General features: G+C 40.0%; 1 protein-coding gene across 3 annotated transcripts in view; it reads left to right on the top strand.

The window, feature by feature from the left end:
• fbln1 (fibulin 1) overlaps positions 1-17,463 on the top strand; it is a 106,357-nt gene that overhangs the window by 38,364 nt on the left and 50,530 nt on the right. For all 3 annotated transcript variants that reach the window (XM_052030006.1, XM_052030004.1, XM_052030005.1), the window contains exons 8-12: positions 915-1,052; positions 8,007-8,150; positions 11,322-11,450; positions 13,249-13,374; positions 16,622-16,741. In XM_052030006.1, the coding sequence (XP_051885966.1) occupies positions 915-1,052; positions 8,007-8,150; positions 11,322-11,450; positions 13,249-13,374; positions 16,622-16,741 (657 nt within the window). The remainder of the gene's footprint in view (positions 1-914; positions 1,053-8,006; positions 8,151-11,321; positions 11,451-13,248; positions 13,375-16,621; positions 16,742-17,463) is intronic.

Here is a 17,463-nt window from a genome sequence, read left to right as displayed (position 1 = left end):
CTGAGTGTTATTGAATATGTTTAGGTGAAGTGCATGTCATGAGTGATTAGCTGATGATGTATGCAAGTTGAGATATGTGATGGTGACTTGCAACAGTGCTAATTGTGTGAATTTCCAGTAAAGCACATGTATGTTGGTTGTGGGTTTCAAGATGTATTCACTGACCTCGACCATACTTGTGAATTCATTGAACATGCAACACTCCATCCTGGCACTCAGGTCTTGAATTTTCCCTTTGACCCCTATACTGTTTCCTTCCACTGCCTTTGTTTTATATGCTCGGAGTCCTCCTGACCGTCTGCCGAAACAGGCCTTACTCCACTCCAGCCACATGTGGTGTCAGACAACCATGAGCTTGCTTTTCCTTGTGTTGTGGCATATTGAAATTCTCCTGGGCTAGAATGAGTTCCACAATTCGTACCAGCACCTACTCCAGCTACAATGCAAGTCTCCTTCACCAGGTGCAGCATGGATTTAATTGTTTCTAGCCATTCCTCCTGTTAATGACAGTGAAGTTAACACTAGCTGAATGCCATGATCACAGGAGTGATCGGCAGTTGAAGATAGGGTGCTATTTGCATCAGAGGTAAAGCACATGGATTATCACAATCCCTATATTTGTATCTGGGACCATCCAATTTACTCCCACATATATCAGAAACTGCTTGACTGGTTAGTTGGGACAATAACTAGATCTACATTTCATCAGAGCAACACAACTTGATGGCAACTTTGGTCATTTTAATTTTGAGGTTGTTGGAACTGTTACATTAAATGTTACTTCTGCCCTTGACTGTCCATCATTAAGCAAATTGCACAATTTATTCCTTCAGCTTCTGTTTAATAAAATCTGATTTCTTAGGTTGTTTTACCCCAGCAGCTGAATAATTTAATCTTTATTTGGAATCTGATAGATATCGATGAGTGTGAAATCGGAATACACAATTGCGGGTTCAATTTCATCTGCCAGAACACAAAAGGATCGTTCCGCTGCTTGCCAAAAATGCAATGTGGACCTGGATTTCTGCAGGATGCTCTGGGCAACTGCATTGGTAGGAAGCAACAGCAGATTTCTTGCTGCATTATTGTATTTTCTGGATTATGTTATCGGCAAATTCTTTTCCCTTAAGTGTGAACAATGTGAAATTGATAACTGTATAAATAATGTGCAGCCTCCTAATCAATTTCCTTTAATGAAATTAATGACTGCTGGGGAATCTAGAAATTATCTAAAAATTAGTGCAAGGGCTTTCAATAATGAAGTTATGAAAACCTTCTACCACAAGGGTTGGTAGAAGTTTAGAACTTTTCTGCAAATTTATATGATGCTAGGTCTATTGTTAATTTTAAATAGGAGTTTGATTGTTTTTATGTTAACTAAAGTTTTTAAAAAGTTGTGGAGAAAAAGCAGTTCATTCACAGAGCAGCTATGATTTCATTAAATGGAAGAACAGGTTTGAGGGGCTAAGTAGACTTCTGTTCACATAACCCCATAAGTAGTTATTCAAATTCTTAATGAATATTACAAGAGGAATTTCATAATAGTGAAGTGTGTTGCCTACCTGTAAAGCATGCTGGGAATTCATGCAAGCTTTCCTTGTTCTTTTTTCATTTAAATGGCTTGATGATTGTGGAGTTTACTCTTCAAATGTTTGAAATGTGCTCCTAGCAGGAAAGGCTTCATGTGGGGATATCAGCTTAGTTGTATTTCCTCTTATAGATCCAGTTTGCTATCACTCAGAGGAAGTCAGCTGTGAATGCATTAACTCATGCATTGACCGTACAGTAGACAGTGTCAGACTTTTATACTCATGTATAACTCAGGTAGAGTTAATAACTGCAGATGCTGGAAATCCAGAACATAACCAGAATGCTGGAGGCACTCAGCAAGTCAACCAGCTCAGTGAAGAGAAAAACAGGGTCAACATTTTGGTTAAGAAGCCTTCATCAAAACTGGAAAGGTGAGAAGACAAGAGTGTTTTAAGTTGCTGACAGGTTGAGTGAAGAAAATAGGGGAAATATCTGCAAGAGAGTACAGACCAAGTTGTTAAGGTAACAATTACTTTAATTTCACCAGAAATTAAGGATAAAACTGCAGCATTAAATGTGGCATTCATATGTGTGCAAGCAGGCCTTCACTGAGGTCTCTCACCAACGAATGCCCCCTTCAGTGAGATGGCAGATAACCCACCCCTGGCCATTCAGCTCCCCAACAACTTGTAGGAAAGTGCACAAGAAGAGAGCGCAAAAGGTCATGAGAGGAATAATGGTGACTTGGACATAGAAGTGAGATCTGATCAAGGCAGTTTCCCTTCTCACCAGCTCAGTCAGTACTCCACATGCTGTCTAGTGTCTTGGTGGCTGGGTCTACACAGGTACATCAGGACTAGTTTGTAAGGGGTTGGGAGAGGTGTGGATGAAAAAACTTGGACAATGCTGTCTAAGGCAACTCAGCCCCCAGAGCAGGGATCGGAGCTGCCTGCCTCTCTTTCTGGTGTCTGGTGAATCTACAAAGGTTCTTCCAATGCAGTACTTCAGGAAGGTGAGGAGTACCTAGCAATAGTTGTAACAAGGCCTCATACTTGGTCATTCACACAGTTTATTTTTGTTAACACTACTTTGTTAATTTGAATATTTTATCTCAATGTCTGCCAAATGACCATTTAACATTGGAAAGATGAGATCACGTACTGATATCGAACATCAAGGTCGGGGGTGGTGGGTGTTGATGGACCTAGCATGACTGGTTATGTGCCAAACTGGTTGCCTAAATGGAGATAGGGTGGGGGTTGTTGGGGTGGAACTGTGAGGAAAAAAAATGTTATTAGGTCTAATGAGTGAACCACTGGAGATTAATTGAACTACATAGTAATGAAGGGATTATGAGCATCGTCTGACACTGCCTGCATCATCATCGACTTCCTGTTCCTCCTCCTGTTGTTTCTCCACTTCCAAAGAGGCTGTTTTATCTGTTTTGTGTCTCCAACCTTTGGTCCTGCACAGTACTGTGGGGAGCACCACACTACTGTCTTAGAAAAGAAACCATGCAGATGCATATTGAAAGGTACCTTCAAATAGGTCAAGCCACTGAGACATTTTCAGAATGCCAGTGGCACTGTCAAAGACATTTCATGTGGAATATGAGCATCAGCAAAGAACAAGTTCCTAAGTCTGCATGAAAATCTGTATAAATCGGAGGAGATTGCTGGAGACAAATATATGGTGTATGGAGAAAATTTAATTTTATTGCTTTTGGAGAGGATTATTCATCATCCTTCATATTATAGACAATGTCTACACATTAATTATATTCTTTAGATGATTGTTGCCCCAACTTGTGCATGGCCCTGTAAAAGTGGCAGTTAACCAGAAATTTTTGCGCTCTTGCACAAAGTTGTTGTTATGGTTTCAGACACCTGGGCATTAATGGACTGGAAATCCACAAATGGACAAATAATAAACACTCCTGTGTGATCTGGGAACAATGAGAAGCATAAAGTTTGTGAAACCCTCCACCCATGCGAATCTAGCCAGAGCAACAAACCCAACAGCATGCTCATTCTGTTTTGTGTCATTGGTGGAGAATTTGATGTGATTGCCTACATTTGTCACCTGTCTGATACATTTAAGTACAGCTACTTGTGAGATCCTTCATGTGTATCTGGCAGAGCCTTGGAAGGGTGTTGAGGTGCATAATTTCAGGACAGCCACTGAAAGATCATCTTTACCTGCAATGACACTCTGAACCTCGTTGGACAATGATGTTCGAATGTACAGGAGGCTCTGCCTCTACCTGTTCAATTGCAGCCAGTTGCAGTGCAACCTTCTGCTGTTCTCTGGCACTTACGGTTATCTACTGTTGTCCTCTGTATTCCTTGTTATCCTCCATGAGCAGCACCTATTGTGATGTGGCCATGAAAATTTGCTAAATTCACTGGTCATCTGGACATGTCCAAGCTGTTGAAAATGCACTGCATTTTGAGATAGGTTGATAACAACCCCATAAAAACTTTTTCCAATTTTTTTCTAAAGCAAATATCAGCACAACACTTTTAAGCTTTCCACCTAATCATCCAAGAAAATGTCTGAGAGGTTACCCGATTTATTGCCAAACCCCCGTCCAATGCTGCTGTCACCTCACCTAAGTTTCACTGGCAAGTTCCATGAAATTTGGGAAAACTACACACCCAGAGTTAAAATCCCCAAGGCAACATTATTGTTCTTTGAGCAATTAAACTAGTTAGTGGCAAATTTAAAACTCCCAAGGGTCTTCCTGAGCACAGCTTTAGGTTCTCAGGTTAAAGCCTTAAGTTTTGGGTTGGACTCAGGTTTGGTGCACTATCACTTTTTGCAAATTTAACTCCATTCACACGGTTTAAAATTCCCTCAGAGAGAAAAATATCAGTTTCTTCCCTGCCTAAGGTAATGGATACTGAGGAACCCAAGAAACTCTGAAAGGTTTGCTTATAAAATCTGAACATTTCTTATTTCACAGTCATACAGGCTGTGTGCAGTTTATCTTTTAGGATCTTGCACAAAACATTCAGTCCACTAGACTGTAACAATAACAGTGGAGCCCACCACCTCTCCCCTTCTCCCCACTTCCGCACCCGATCCCTTTACTTTCCAAGGGACCTGCTTAGATGAAAGGATGCTAGAGGCTAGATATGGCATATTACAACTATATGGGCTATTATCCGCATAAAAATGAACAGCTTTCTTTTTCTTCCATGGCAACGTGTGCAGTAAACAAATCCACCTCATGTAATGCCGTTTTCAAACAGAAGGTGACGCTACAGGACAGTACTCCGAGTGCCTCTGGGCAAGGCGGCACTAATTAACCAGCTGCACACATCTACATTCATGCGACGCAGATGATTAATGTATCCATGCCGCACATTATACACTGCTTTAGGTCAGCTGTTGGCTAAAGCTGTCATGTAGCCTGCTCCCTGTGATAGGAACAAATGATTTTGGCAGAGGGCAACTGCTTATTAAGTAAAAGATGCTAACAAAATGCAGCAACAAGCCTTAGAAGTTGACTAGTTATCGAACAATTCAGTACCACTGCTGAATCAACAACAGAAGGGAAGTGTGCAGCATGCTGAAAAGGACTCGCTGCTAATCCATCAGACAACATCTGAACCAGTGATGAACTAAGTCATTAATTCAATGCCAGTAGGCAAACAGATGACACACATATCGGTAAAAGAGAAATTTGTTAAAAATCAGTTGGGTACCTTCCTGACAATAAGTATCAGGCACTGCAGTTGTCAGAATTGCCTGAAGAGTTGTGGGAAATGATGGGGTTATGTTTCTGCAGAGCTTTTTCCCTGCAACAATCTACGTTGCAGTTAATGAATCTTCTCGCTATCCTGCAGCCAAGATTATTAAACCTGCATTAACCAGTTCAGGTAGTGAACTGGAGAGAAGGCTCTACTCTTTCATTTGATCACAAGAAATAAAATTGGTTGATTCCCTGCTCCTCAGCAATAAATGTCAGCACTTTGTTGCAGCTTTTGATTTCAGACACATTACACCATATTGATTCCAAATCCCAATGTGCTGTTTCTTGTGGAACAGTTGGATCCACAGATACCATCAGTGGAAGCAAGTGTTTTACAAATTTAGATGAAACTGTGGCCTAGAACTAGTTGGTAAGAGGCAGCCTTCTGTTAGTTTTTTTCCCTCTCATCCTTCAGTTTGTGTGCTGGAAGTGTGTAAGCTGATAAAAGGCATCCGGGACCTAAGTGAATGATAAGAGCAACAAACAGTTTGCTGAACCCCAAGAGTCTTAAAGATAGAGAAAGGAATGAAGAACAACAAAGAGGTAAACAGGATCAAATTGGATATGGCAAGGGATAAAGAAAGAACAATTAAATTAATAGGGAGAAAAAGACTAAATAGAGAAGTGAACAAGAACTATTAAATCACTGCAGTTCCACTGATACTTTTTCTGGGTCTGTTAGATTGAGCCATATACGGAAACATAGGTTTCACCATGAAAGGGTTCTAACATCGTTAAGGACTAGTCATGAATTAACACCACAAATATTTCTGTGTGGCAATTTTTTGAAAGTCATGAGGAGCTTGACAGTGAGATTAATGGCATCCAGCAATATGTAGTAATTCCAATCATACTGTAAAACTTCCTGACCACAAATTGCTGGTGATTTATACATTATTGTCAGCATACTCATGAACTCAGTGACATGTTCCCAGCAAACTTTGGACCCATAAACTGAAGCCTCATCAGCCGTTAACTACAACAAGGCTTCTGACAGACCAAAAGGTTTATGTATTGAACAGAGATACTGTTTATGAGATGCCCTGGCTGAAGGTGGGAAATCACCAGTGGAGGAAATTATCATCAAGGTTTTAGGATTTGGAAACCATTCTTAGTATGGAAAATCTACACTGGGCACCCTGGGTGAAATGAGCTTGGGCAATCTCCATTCCATTTCTAGTGATCAACAACTTTCAAAATACCCCTTAATTTAACGTCAAACTGGCATTCATTCAGGCCAGTGGGTAACTGGTGTAAGAAGCAAAATGAATCAAGGGAGCATTTTTCATCTGAGAATTTAATGTTGACAATGGGCACTGAAAATAGAACTATCTGCACACCAGAATAATCTTGTAACATAATCTACACACCTTTCACAAGAAAAGATTAGACATTGCATAGACGTGATTCATTTGGAATAGAACAATTTAGTTTTAAGTGTTACGATGCAATACCAGGTTACCAAAATAAAATTTAAAAATTACCCAAAGTATTCCATCTAATATTGTTTGGAATGATCAGCATCAAAAAAGCTTTTGGTCACTGCATAACGTGGAAGAAGTAAATGAAATTTAGACAAGTTTTCAAGGTGTCAAAAAAAAGATAGATTTAATTGAGAATGTTGCCCAATACCAAGAACATGCAGAAGATGTGAATTCTGCTGTTTGAGAATCTCAGCCACAGTCTCACAGCCTGCTGGCATGTTGCTGCTGTCAGAGTTGTTCAGAGATAATTGGCCTAGGATTTTGCTTGGTTTTCTCACCAGTTGCACACCTGCTAGCATTTGTCAGTATACATGTCAATAGGTTTTGGGAATTGCACACTTGGACGTGCAATTCTCACTTATTGGCTGAGATCCATTGGTGTTTTCCTGGCTGCATTCTGCTGTTGAGTTCAACATGGAGATTTGTAACAGATCAGCAGCTTGCTCAGATTCCTCACTTGGAAATCTGCTCCAGCGCTGTTCTTTCATGAGCCCATTCACCTGAATAGGACTTGTGGGCTCCGAGAAAGAATAGGTAAGTTTCATTCTTTTTGTATTTTGTGTAATAGTTTTAATTATGTGTTTTAGCTAATGTAGATCTTTGTGATAATTATTTTATTTCATGTTTTATGGTTTTAAACTGTTTCTGAATACCTCAAAAATTGGAAAACTTTGTCAGATAGTAAAGGTGGGGTTGAGGAGGTTGATGGGTGGGCCTTGTTCTGGCTCACTCATATATCTCAGTCATGTCCTTGGAGGCTCTCCCAATGCTAATGGTCTTATATATCAGCTCTGAGACCATTCTGGGTCTGCTGAATGCATGTTTGGGAGAATGGGAAATGTGAATTGCAGATGATGGCCGTGATCAAGGAAATCCAGATCAACATGTCTTTCTAATTTCAGACGGTAAGGGACTTGAGTGATATTAGTTTTACTTATAATTATTTTTTAAAAATATTAAATGTGGACCATATCCATGTATATATAGAAGTTACTTGTTTGGCATATTTTCTTTTTGTTCAGAATTTGCATCATTTTAGTTTGAAGGCTAAATTTTTTACATAAAGTTTGTTTAAAGTCTGGAGTGGAAATCTCAACAAGCTGTCAAAGATATGTATCTGAGTAGTACATTATCAAAACTATATTCTGCTCTCTTCTTCTTACTGTAATGAATTGCAGTAAATGTGCAATAATGCTGACTGTGCTGTCATTAAATTGTTTCATTTTTCTTTCCAGACATCAATGAGTGTAATAATGCTGCCTCATCCTGTCAGCCTGGCTACACCTGCATCAATAACATTGGTTCATATAGCTGTCAGCTCAATGTTGTAAACTGTGGCCGAGGCTATCAACTGTCCATGGATGGATTAAATTGTGTAGGTGAGATGCACAATTCCTAACTTCAGTGTTCACTGATGAAGCTGATAGAACCAATGTCTTGTTCATGCACTTTTGTGTTTGAGGCTGATCCCTATTGTCAAGAAGTCTGAGGAGTGAGGTGAGCTTAGAGAAACGTCAGTTTTCACCCTCAAAAGGAAACAACTGTGAAGTAAAATTTTAGAAGTATGTAAGACCATTGACAAAAAGTTAGGTTCAGAAAACTTCTTCAAGCTATACCAAGAAAGAGGCAGGAGGAAACATGTTGAAGCTAATAGAAGGGAAGTTTAAAACTCGTGTTGCCAAAAACTTTTTCACAAGCAGTCAGCACTTGGTCATCTGACTCCAGCCTGTTATATGTACCCCGTAACTTCATCCCACAAATGTTTAAAAAAAACCTTTAGTAACTTTGGACCCATTGCCTGAAATTCTAGGCTTAACTCTCTCCAGCTCTTGATTGGTTCATCATCTGTGGTCCTCCTGAAAAGCCATCTCTGCTACAATAAATTCCATCAACTCTTCACTTACTATTTCTCTATGTGATTAAACAGTTCAAACAATTCAACTCCATGTGTATTTCTATGTGTAAAATGCCATGGAACTTTTTATATTACAGAGATATTGTAGCAAATCTTCTGGTTAAAAACCAGTAGATCTGCTCAGCAGATCAGCTCTAGTCAATGCTATACAGACTTCCTAAAATTTCCCAGCTCTTAGGTTGGGCAATTAGCCCACTGAAGGTGTGGCAGCTTAATCTGGTGCAAATTCAGCAGCTCCATTGTAATGAATGAAAAGACATGACTGCCAGAAGACCAGCAGGTAGACCTTTTTATTTAGGATCATAAAATTGTACAGCACAGAGACAGGCATGCATGCTGCCCATTGTACCTATCTGCACTAATCCCATTTACCCACAATAGGTCCGTAGCCTTCTATGCCTTTGCAATTCAAGTACTAGACGCTTCTTAAATGTCGTGGGAATAGCTGCTTCCATCACCTCTTCAGGCAGAGCATTCCAGACTCCAACCACTCTCTGTGTGACAAAACATCCTCTCAGTTCCCCCTAAACCTCCTACCTCTAACCTTAAACTTATGCCTCTTCTCATAGACACTCAGACATTTGTTTTAAATTAGTTATTTTAAACATATTTAATTATCTTTAAATGCATCTGAGTGATTTTTAGCATTTTCATTTTTTTAAAAAGTAGATATTTGCGAACACACCTCCTCATGGGTCAGTGGAAGTAGTTTCTTATCTTCAAATATTTTAAAGGTAAAGATAAGCAATGGAGTGCAAAGGAGTGTCACTTGTCACACACTCGGAGAGCCCCTGTGCTCCCCCTCACCAGTCAACAGGGAACTCTCGTCCTGGAGGAAGATTATGCCTCCAGTCACCCTGGAAGAAACAGTGTGACTCAAATGCATATGACTGGTGAACGGTAGTGTAGCGGTTAGCGTAACGCTATTACAGCGCTAGTGACCCGGGTTCAATTCCAGCCGCTGCCTGTAAGGATTTTGTACGTTCTCCCCGTGTGTCTGCGTGGGTTTCCTCCGGGTGCTCTGGTTTCCTCCCACATTCTAAAGATGTACAGGTTAGGAACTGTGGGCATGCTGTATTGGTGCTGGAAGAGTGGCGACACTTGCAGGCTGCCCCCAGCACATTCTCAGTAACGCAAAAAGATGCATTTCACTGTGTGTTTCGATGTACATGTGACTAATAAATAAATATCTTATCTTACCTTATTAAAGATGAATATGACACACCAAACCTTACGTTAGGAATAATAGAGAGGAATATTTGCCCTCACATGACCAATAAAAGATCTAAAAAAAACTTAATAAAGTTCTTATTTGTGTCCCAATCACACAACCAATTTTTATTTAAAAGACATTCAATTTCCTAGTTACCAAGGAATTCTAATTTACACAGTAGGAGAGAGCAGACAAATTGCACAAAAGCAGTGAATGTGGTCCTCGGTGTTTGTAGCTCTGGCAAACACCAGCTGAAAGTAACCCATATCAGGGCTTCCACAGGGATTCAAGTTTGCCAACTTTTGGTGATGTACGCATGCACAATATCTCCTATGGCTTCCAAAATTATAACAACATCATTCCACTTTGACTTTGCTTCATTAATCACAATTTTCTTTTTGTCTGACTGCAATGATGATGATGATGACAATAACTTCACAAGGCATAATATGTCAGTCAACAGAAGATCTGACCCATTTTCGATGCTTGTTGTAACCTGCAGTATAAGTGTCCACAGATCTATGTTTGTGCAGCCTGTGATCCAGTTGGACAGGAGAATTATGTGATGTGCCAGCAATGTAACAATGACTGGAACCTCAGTCTACAGAAGGAGCTTAAACACAATATGAATAAAGCTTAAGTATTCTGTCTTGCAAATAAACATCTACCTGTTTTGTTGTGCACATATTATGCACAACATGAATTTTTATTGGCAAACTTGAATCCCTGTGGAAGCCCTGATATGGGTTACTTCCAGCTGGTGTTTGCCAGAGCTACAAACACCGAGGACCGCATTCACTGCTTTTGTGCAATTTGTCTGCCCTCTCCTACTATGTAAATTAGAATTCCTTGGTAACTAGGAAGTTGCATGTCTTTTAAAAAAAATTGGTTGTGTGATTGGGACACGAATAAGAATTTTATTAAGTTTTTTTTAGATCTTGTATTGGTCATGTGAGGGCAAATATTCATCTTTATTATTCCTAATATAAGGTTTGATGTGTCATATTCATGTTTTGATTTATAATCCATAAAGAAATTGAATGGTTAGAAACTTGTGGACCTAGTGGCTGAATTTTTCGTGCATTGCCCCAGCAAGTAAAAGCCAGAGTGTGAAGAAGATTGCTACAATGTGAAGCATGTCAGAAGGTATTGATATTGGTTTATTAAGATAAGATATATATTTATTAGTCACATGTACATCGAAACACACAGTGAAATTCTTCATTTTTGCATTACTAAGAATGTGCTGGGGGCAGCCCGCAAGTGTTGCCACTCTTCTGGCGCCAACATTATTGTCACATGTACCAAGATACAATGAAAAAGCTTTTGTTTGCATGCCATCCAGTCAGATCATGCCGTACCATGTTTTAAAATAGCAATGACTTTGCCATACTTTTCTGGTTTTTTTTGTTTACTTTGCAGACATTGATGAATGTGCAAGTCCTCAGAACCCTTGTGGTGAAGGGCATTCTTGCATAAATTCTCCTGGTAGCTTTCACTGCAATTGCAAGAAAGGGTACAATTTCAACAGCATTTCCAGAAAATGCATTGGTAAGTGGGCTATTGCATGGCCAGTGAGGGCTATAATTCAAAGACACAGAAAATGACCCACTATCTGCCTAGTGGTTGGACTCTTATTCAGAATTGGTGTTGAAATCACAAATTAAGACTGAGTCCTTGGATAAGTTTCAATGTTTTTTGGTCTGGCGACCTGACCAAAGGGCAAGATGGGGCAGAAGAGTGAATAGTGGCATCTGAAGGGGCAAAACATTTTGGGAAACACATCCACTCATTTTCTTTAGTGATCACCTTATACATGATAAAATATTTGAGCAAAACTGGCATATAACATTATGCTTTAAAATAAATAAAAAACTATCTTATCATTAGTGCATCACATCATCATACAAAGGTATGAGCATGATTTGGCTATGGTAGATTGGAAAATGACATTAAATGATATGGCAATAAACTAGCAATTGTAACATTTAGAAGGCATAGATTACAAATGATGTATATCCCTTTAAGGAAAAAAAAACAACAGGAAAAATAGTCCAGCTTTGACTATCAAGAGAAAAAGATGGCATTGGATCAAAGGAAAAGGCATATGACATTGTGGAGATTACTTTGTTTTGCTGATGTCAGCTGGGGGATAAATATTCACTAGAACTGGGAGAACTACGTATCTTCTTTAGACAGTGCCCTGGGATCTTTGCATCCTTCTGAGAAAGTAGACGTATCCTCAGCTTAATTGTCCTTCTGAATGATTACGCTTCTAATAATACAGCATTTGTTTGAAGCTGCACTAGAATTCCACTTGGAATGTTTTTGTGCCTCCTTGCAGTGCGAATTGAACCCACAACTTCCTGGCTTTATGCTAATAGTGCTAACACACAGTGGCAGAGGACTAGAAGGACACTGTCTTCCAGTTCATCTTGATCCTCAAATCGAAAATGTTTGGCAAAAGCTTTTTTTTAAATTAAGCATTATCTTTTTAAAGCTTTTCTTCACTCAATTTTATTTTTAATTCAAACTCTAGTGAGGTATGAGGAAGTACTAGTAGATTGCTGTATAAGTTTGCAAGAAGGAAGGATGACATGCTCTATCATGGCTATAGCATCAATGCATAAACTGTGTGCTAGTAAATTATGTGGACTTTATGAATGATAATCTTAGCTCAGCTGAAGATTTCTTGTAAAGGACTTGGGTAAAGAGGAGTGAAATAGAAAGAACAAGTCTGGAATTGTTTGCAGGGATCACTGCCACTCTTGTATTTAATGTGTATTATGTGATACAATACATTAAAAAGCATTTTCTGTTTCTGTTTAGCCAACTTTTCTTTGAGGTAAGAGAACAGCTAGAGAATGTGACTGAAGTCTATGCGTCATATATATTCATAAACAAATCACTGGGAAGATTTGCCAAAAACGTTTTTCATCTTGAAGCTCATGCAGCTCACATTTGTCAGTGCAGTTGCAATCCAGTCTTTGTTTTGCTATCCCATGATTGCTGTTTTAAATTGACAAAAGAAGGTTTAAAAAGCAACATTTTCTGCACTCTCATTCCCTAAAAGGCTTTACTCAGAAAATGGCTTCCTCCTGAAAGTGCCTCTTCTCTCACTGTCCACTGTCTTTTTGCTGCAGTGCATGAGTGGGTTGTGAGATGGCAGCTCGCCATCCAGAAGCTTCAATGTCACCCGGCACTAGAGTCCTCCACTGTGCTTGCTTGTCTATTATTACTTTAACTATAGTTGTCTTGTGACTTGCCTACATGTATTACAAAAATATTGCAATTTCACAAATTTAGTTTATACTTTCTACACAAGTTTTTGTTTCTGCTTCGGTCCTAGATGAAAATGAATGCCGTCGTTACCCAGGACGCCTCTGTGCACACAATTGTGAGAACACTCCAGGTTCCTACTATTGCAGCTGCAGCAAAGGCTTTAAACTCTCACCTGATGGGAGAAACTGTGAAGGTAGTTTAATAAATTATTGTCATTGACCCTAAACAACAACTCCACAGATACTGTCTGATGCTAAATATTTACAGTGCTCTGTTTTTATTTCAGATTTCCAGCATCTGCAGTGTTTTGATTTTCAATTATTTGATAAATAACTAGCTGCTTCCAAAAGATGATTACATGCCTTTCCAATATGAACAGTGTGTGATCCTAAATACTACCCTTCTAATACACCAGCATAACTGACAATCTCAAATAACACGTCCTTTATCAAATAAACTGCGGTTAATCATAGGTATCTTATTTTTCAGCTTAGTAATCACCTTCAATCTCAAATACCACTCAGCAACCACAGGAACATCCAGAACAGTAAATAACAACTCCTTAACCAGACCAACCTGTTACTTCCCTTTGTATAAGCAGAAGTTATTGTATTCCTACCCGTGATAATTTTGTCAAAAAGGCCATTGAGACCATACATGGAGAAACAAACCTAGAAATGAGCTGTATTAAAGTAGCAAAGCACGTTTTGTCTATGAACTCCCACAACCAAATTCTATTATGCACAGGACTCACTATGTTACATTAGGTGCAAGATTGTTTGCCTTGCCTTTGTTTACTTGCAAACAAAGACCTGAGGGCTCCTCAATTCACCAGATGGATTGCACGACATCCTTGGGAAAAGTTAGAAATGGAGGGGTCTGCTTCCTAATCAACACCGTGGTGTTCCGACGTGATGGTCCTGATGAGTTCCTGCTCACCCAGCTTGGAACATCTAACAGTGAAGTGTCACCCATACTACCTGCCAACGGTGTTCACTTCAGCTATCCTGCTGGCAGGCTACATCCCACCCCAGGTGGATGTGAAGCCTTCACTCAATGAATTATACTCCATGGTCAACAGCCTTGAAACGGGAATACTTGAATACCCTATTCATCTTTGCCGTTGACTTCAACCACACCAACTTCAAGAGTGTGTAACCAAAATGTGACCAGCATGTCTCCTGTCCCACCAGGGGTCTAAAAACCCTTGACCATTGCTACACAACCATCAAAGATGCCTACCAAGCCACCACCCCGCCCACACTTTGATAAATCAGACGACCGGCTGTGTTCCTTCTCCCTGCATAAAAAACAGAAGCTGAAAAAAGAGGATCCAGTACAGAAAGTAGTGCAGTGCTGATCTGAGGAAATAGATGAGCTTCTACGTGACTGCTTTGAGTCGGTAGACTAGTCCATGTTCAAAGACTCAGCAGCCAGCCTAGATGAATAAGTTACACCGTCACAGACTTTATCAGCAAGTGTGTTGAGGACTGTGCACCAAAGAGGACAACACGGGTGTTCCCAAACCAGAAACCATGGATGAACAGGAGATCCATTCCCTACTGAAGTCGAGGATCGTGGTGTTCAAATTAGGTGACCCTGACCTTGACAAGAAATTGAGAAACAATGTCTGTAAAACTATCGGGGATGCCAAGAGACAATGCCAGTCCAAAATCGAGTCCCAAACCAGCCGTCAGTTGTGGCAAGGCTTACATGCTATAATAGGCTACAAAACGAAGCCAGGCAGCATTGCCGACAACAGCCTATCCCTTCCTGATGAGCTTAACATATTCTACGTCCGTTTTAACCAGAAGGGGATTGGAATGTCACCACTCACCCCGACAGCCTCCAATGCACCTAAACCCACAGCCATTGCTCTAACTCCATCTACGTTTGCAGATGATACCACTATAATGGGCTGTATCTCAAATAACTTTGAGTCAGAGTACAGGAAGGAGATAGACAGCCTAGTAACCTGGTGTCATGACAACAACCTTTCCCTCAATGTCAGCAAAACAAAAGAGCTGGTCATTGACTTAAGGAAGGGGAGCAGTGCATGTGCTTCTGTTTACATCAATGGTGCTGAGGTCAAGAGAGTTGAGAGCTTCAAGTTCCCGGGAGTGAACATTGCCAGTAGCTTGTCCTGGTCCAACCACGTAGACGCCGTGGCCAAGAAAACTCACCAGTGCCTCTACTTCCTCAGGAGGCTAAAGAAATTTGGCATGTCCCCTTTGACCCTCACCAATTTTTATTGATACACCATAGAAAGCATCCTATCTGGATGCATCATGGCTTGGTATGGCAACTGCTCTGCCCGTGACCCCAAGAAACTGCAGTTGTGGACACAGCTCAGCACATCACAGAAACCACCCTCCCCTCCATGGACTCTGTCTACATTTCGTGCTGCCTTCGGTAAAGCAGTTTGCATAATCAAAGACCCCACCCACCCTTGAAATTCTCTTTTCTCCCCCCTCTCATTTGGCAGAGGATACAAAAGCCTGAAAGCATGTTGCACCAGGCTCAAGGACAGCTTCTATCCCACTATTATAAGACTATTGAATGGTTCCCTAGTACGATAAGATGGACTTTTGACCTTACAATCTACCTTGTTATGATCTTGCACCTTATTGCCTGCCTGCACTGCACTTTCTCTGTAACAGTAACACTTTATTCTGCACTCTGTTATTGTTTTACCTTGTACTATCTCAATGCACTGTGTAATGAATTGATCTGTATGAACGGTATGCAAGACAAGTTTTTCACTGCACCTCAGCACACGTGACAATAATAAACCAGTTTACCAATTTACCTTTCTTTTGTTAGAAATGCCAATGTGGAGCTAATTAAAGAACTCAAATAAGTTATGGATGATTGTTATGGAGGGATAGTTAATGAAAGCTTTAAGATGGTGTTGGAATAGGCTGACCCTCAGTCTGGGGTGCTGGGGCATAACTTCAGGATTTTAATTGAAGCACTGAGAATGTGATCTGCTGGGGACAAGGTTGGAGCTGAGGCCTCATGGTGGAGAACTGAAAGATATTCACAGTAAGGGATGAGTGGTTTGGTGGGTTGGATGCAAGGACGAGATAAGAATCTTAAAGGAGACCTAATTTTAGGAGGATCCGTGCTCTGTACACTATTATATTGGTCCCAGCTGTTCATGGTTTGTGCATCCGGAAATGAACTTTGTGCAAGTGATGTCAAAACATGCGTTGCACATGGCTTATATCATTGTGCATATTGGAACATCATCCATTTTGCAGTCAGATTTTTCATTATTTCCTTTATATTGCACACCACAAAAAATTTCTGTACCACAGAAAACAGACCAATGGTATTGAAACATTTTTTTATGTTTAACTAAGCTTCCATTTCTTTCAAGATACAAAAATAAAATTAGTGGCTGTCTCTAACTTTATCCAAATGCTTTACACTTGTAGATGTGAATGAGTGTGAGACCAATCCCTGCAGTCAAGAATGTGCTAATGTCTTTGGCTCATACCAGTGTTACTGCCGCCGTGGTTACCAGCTCAGTGATGCGGATGGAGTAAACTGTGAAGGTAAGGCAGGTGGTTACATTACACAATGAAGCTTACTCACACACACACACACACACACACATTCATACAGCTGTGGTTCCTCACTTGGTAAGTTTCTTGACCACAGCAGCGCCATAATTAGTAAACACTGAGAGGTAATGATACACATTCTAATAAGATAGGAAGGGTAATTAACTATTGAGCTCAGCCACTGGCCTGCAGTTTATTGTTTACCACTGCTGGAGGGCTTGAGACAATATTACAACCAACCTTCCTGCTGATGAGTAGAAACATCAGAAAAAGTTTTAAAAATCTCTTGTCCTCGCCAATTATTCTCACAAAATAATTTTGAAGATTTAAATACGTCATGGTAAAAGGCGTTATAATAATGAAACTTTTACTTTTTCAGGCAACTACGAATTCAATTTTGAAAGACTTTAACATGTCCACTAGTGTGAATTTTTCCAGTTATTGCATCAGTCATTGTGATTGTTAATTCGTGCTGTAGGTGCTGATCTGATTCTTGACCATTTTAAACAAAGGCCTTCATAGGAAGGAAATAGTAGGTTTTTATCCAATGAGTCAATTCTAGACCAGGTACCAGTTTAAGGACAATGCACCAAACTAGTGTGCCACTCAATCATCATCATTGTATTTGTTCTTACAGTTTCCATCTGAGATGATTCAGCACCAATATGCACATGGAACATGGTATATTCCATCTTCACTCCTTGGGTGACCCT

This window comes from Pristis pectinata, chromosome 15, assembly GCF_009764475.1.
Source record: "Pristis pectinata isolate sPriPec2 chromosome 15, sPriPec2.1.pri, whole genome shotgun sequence".
Taxonomy (NCBI): Eukaryota; Metazoa; Chordata; class Chondrichthyes; order Rhinopristiformes; family Pristidae; genus Pristis; species Pristis pectinata.
Note: the sequence above shows the minus strand (reverse complement) of the source record. Positions and strands in the feature narration are given on the sequence as shown.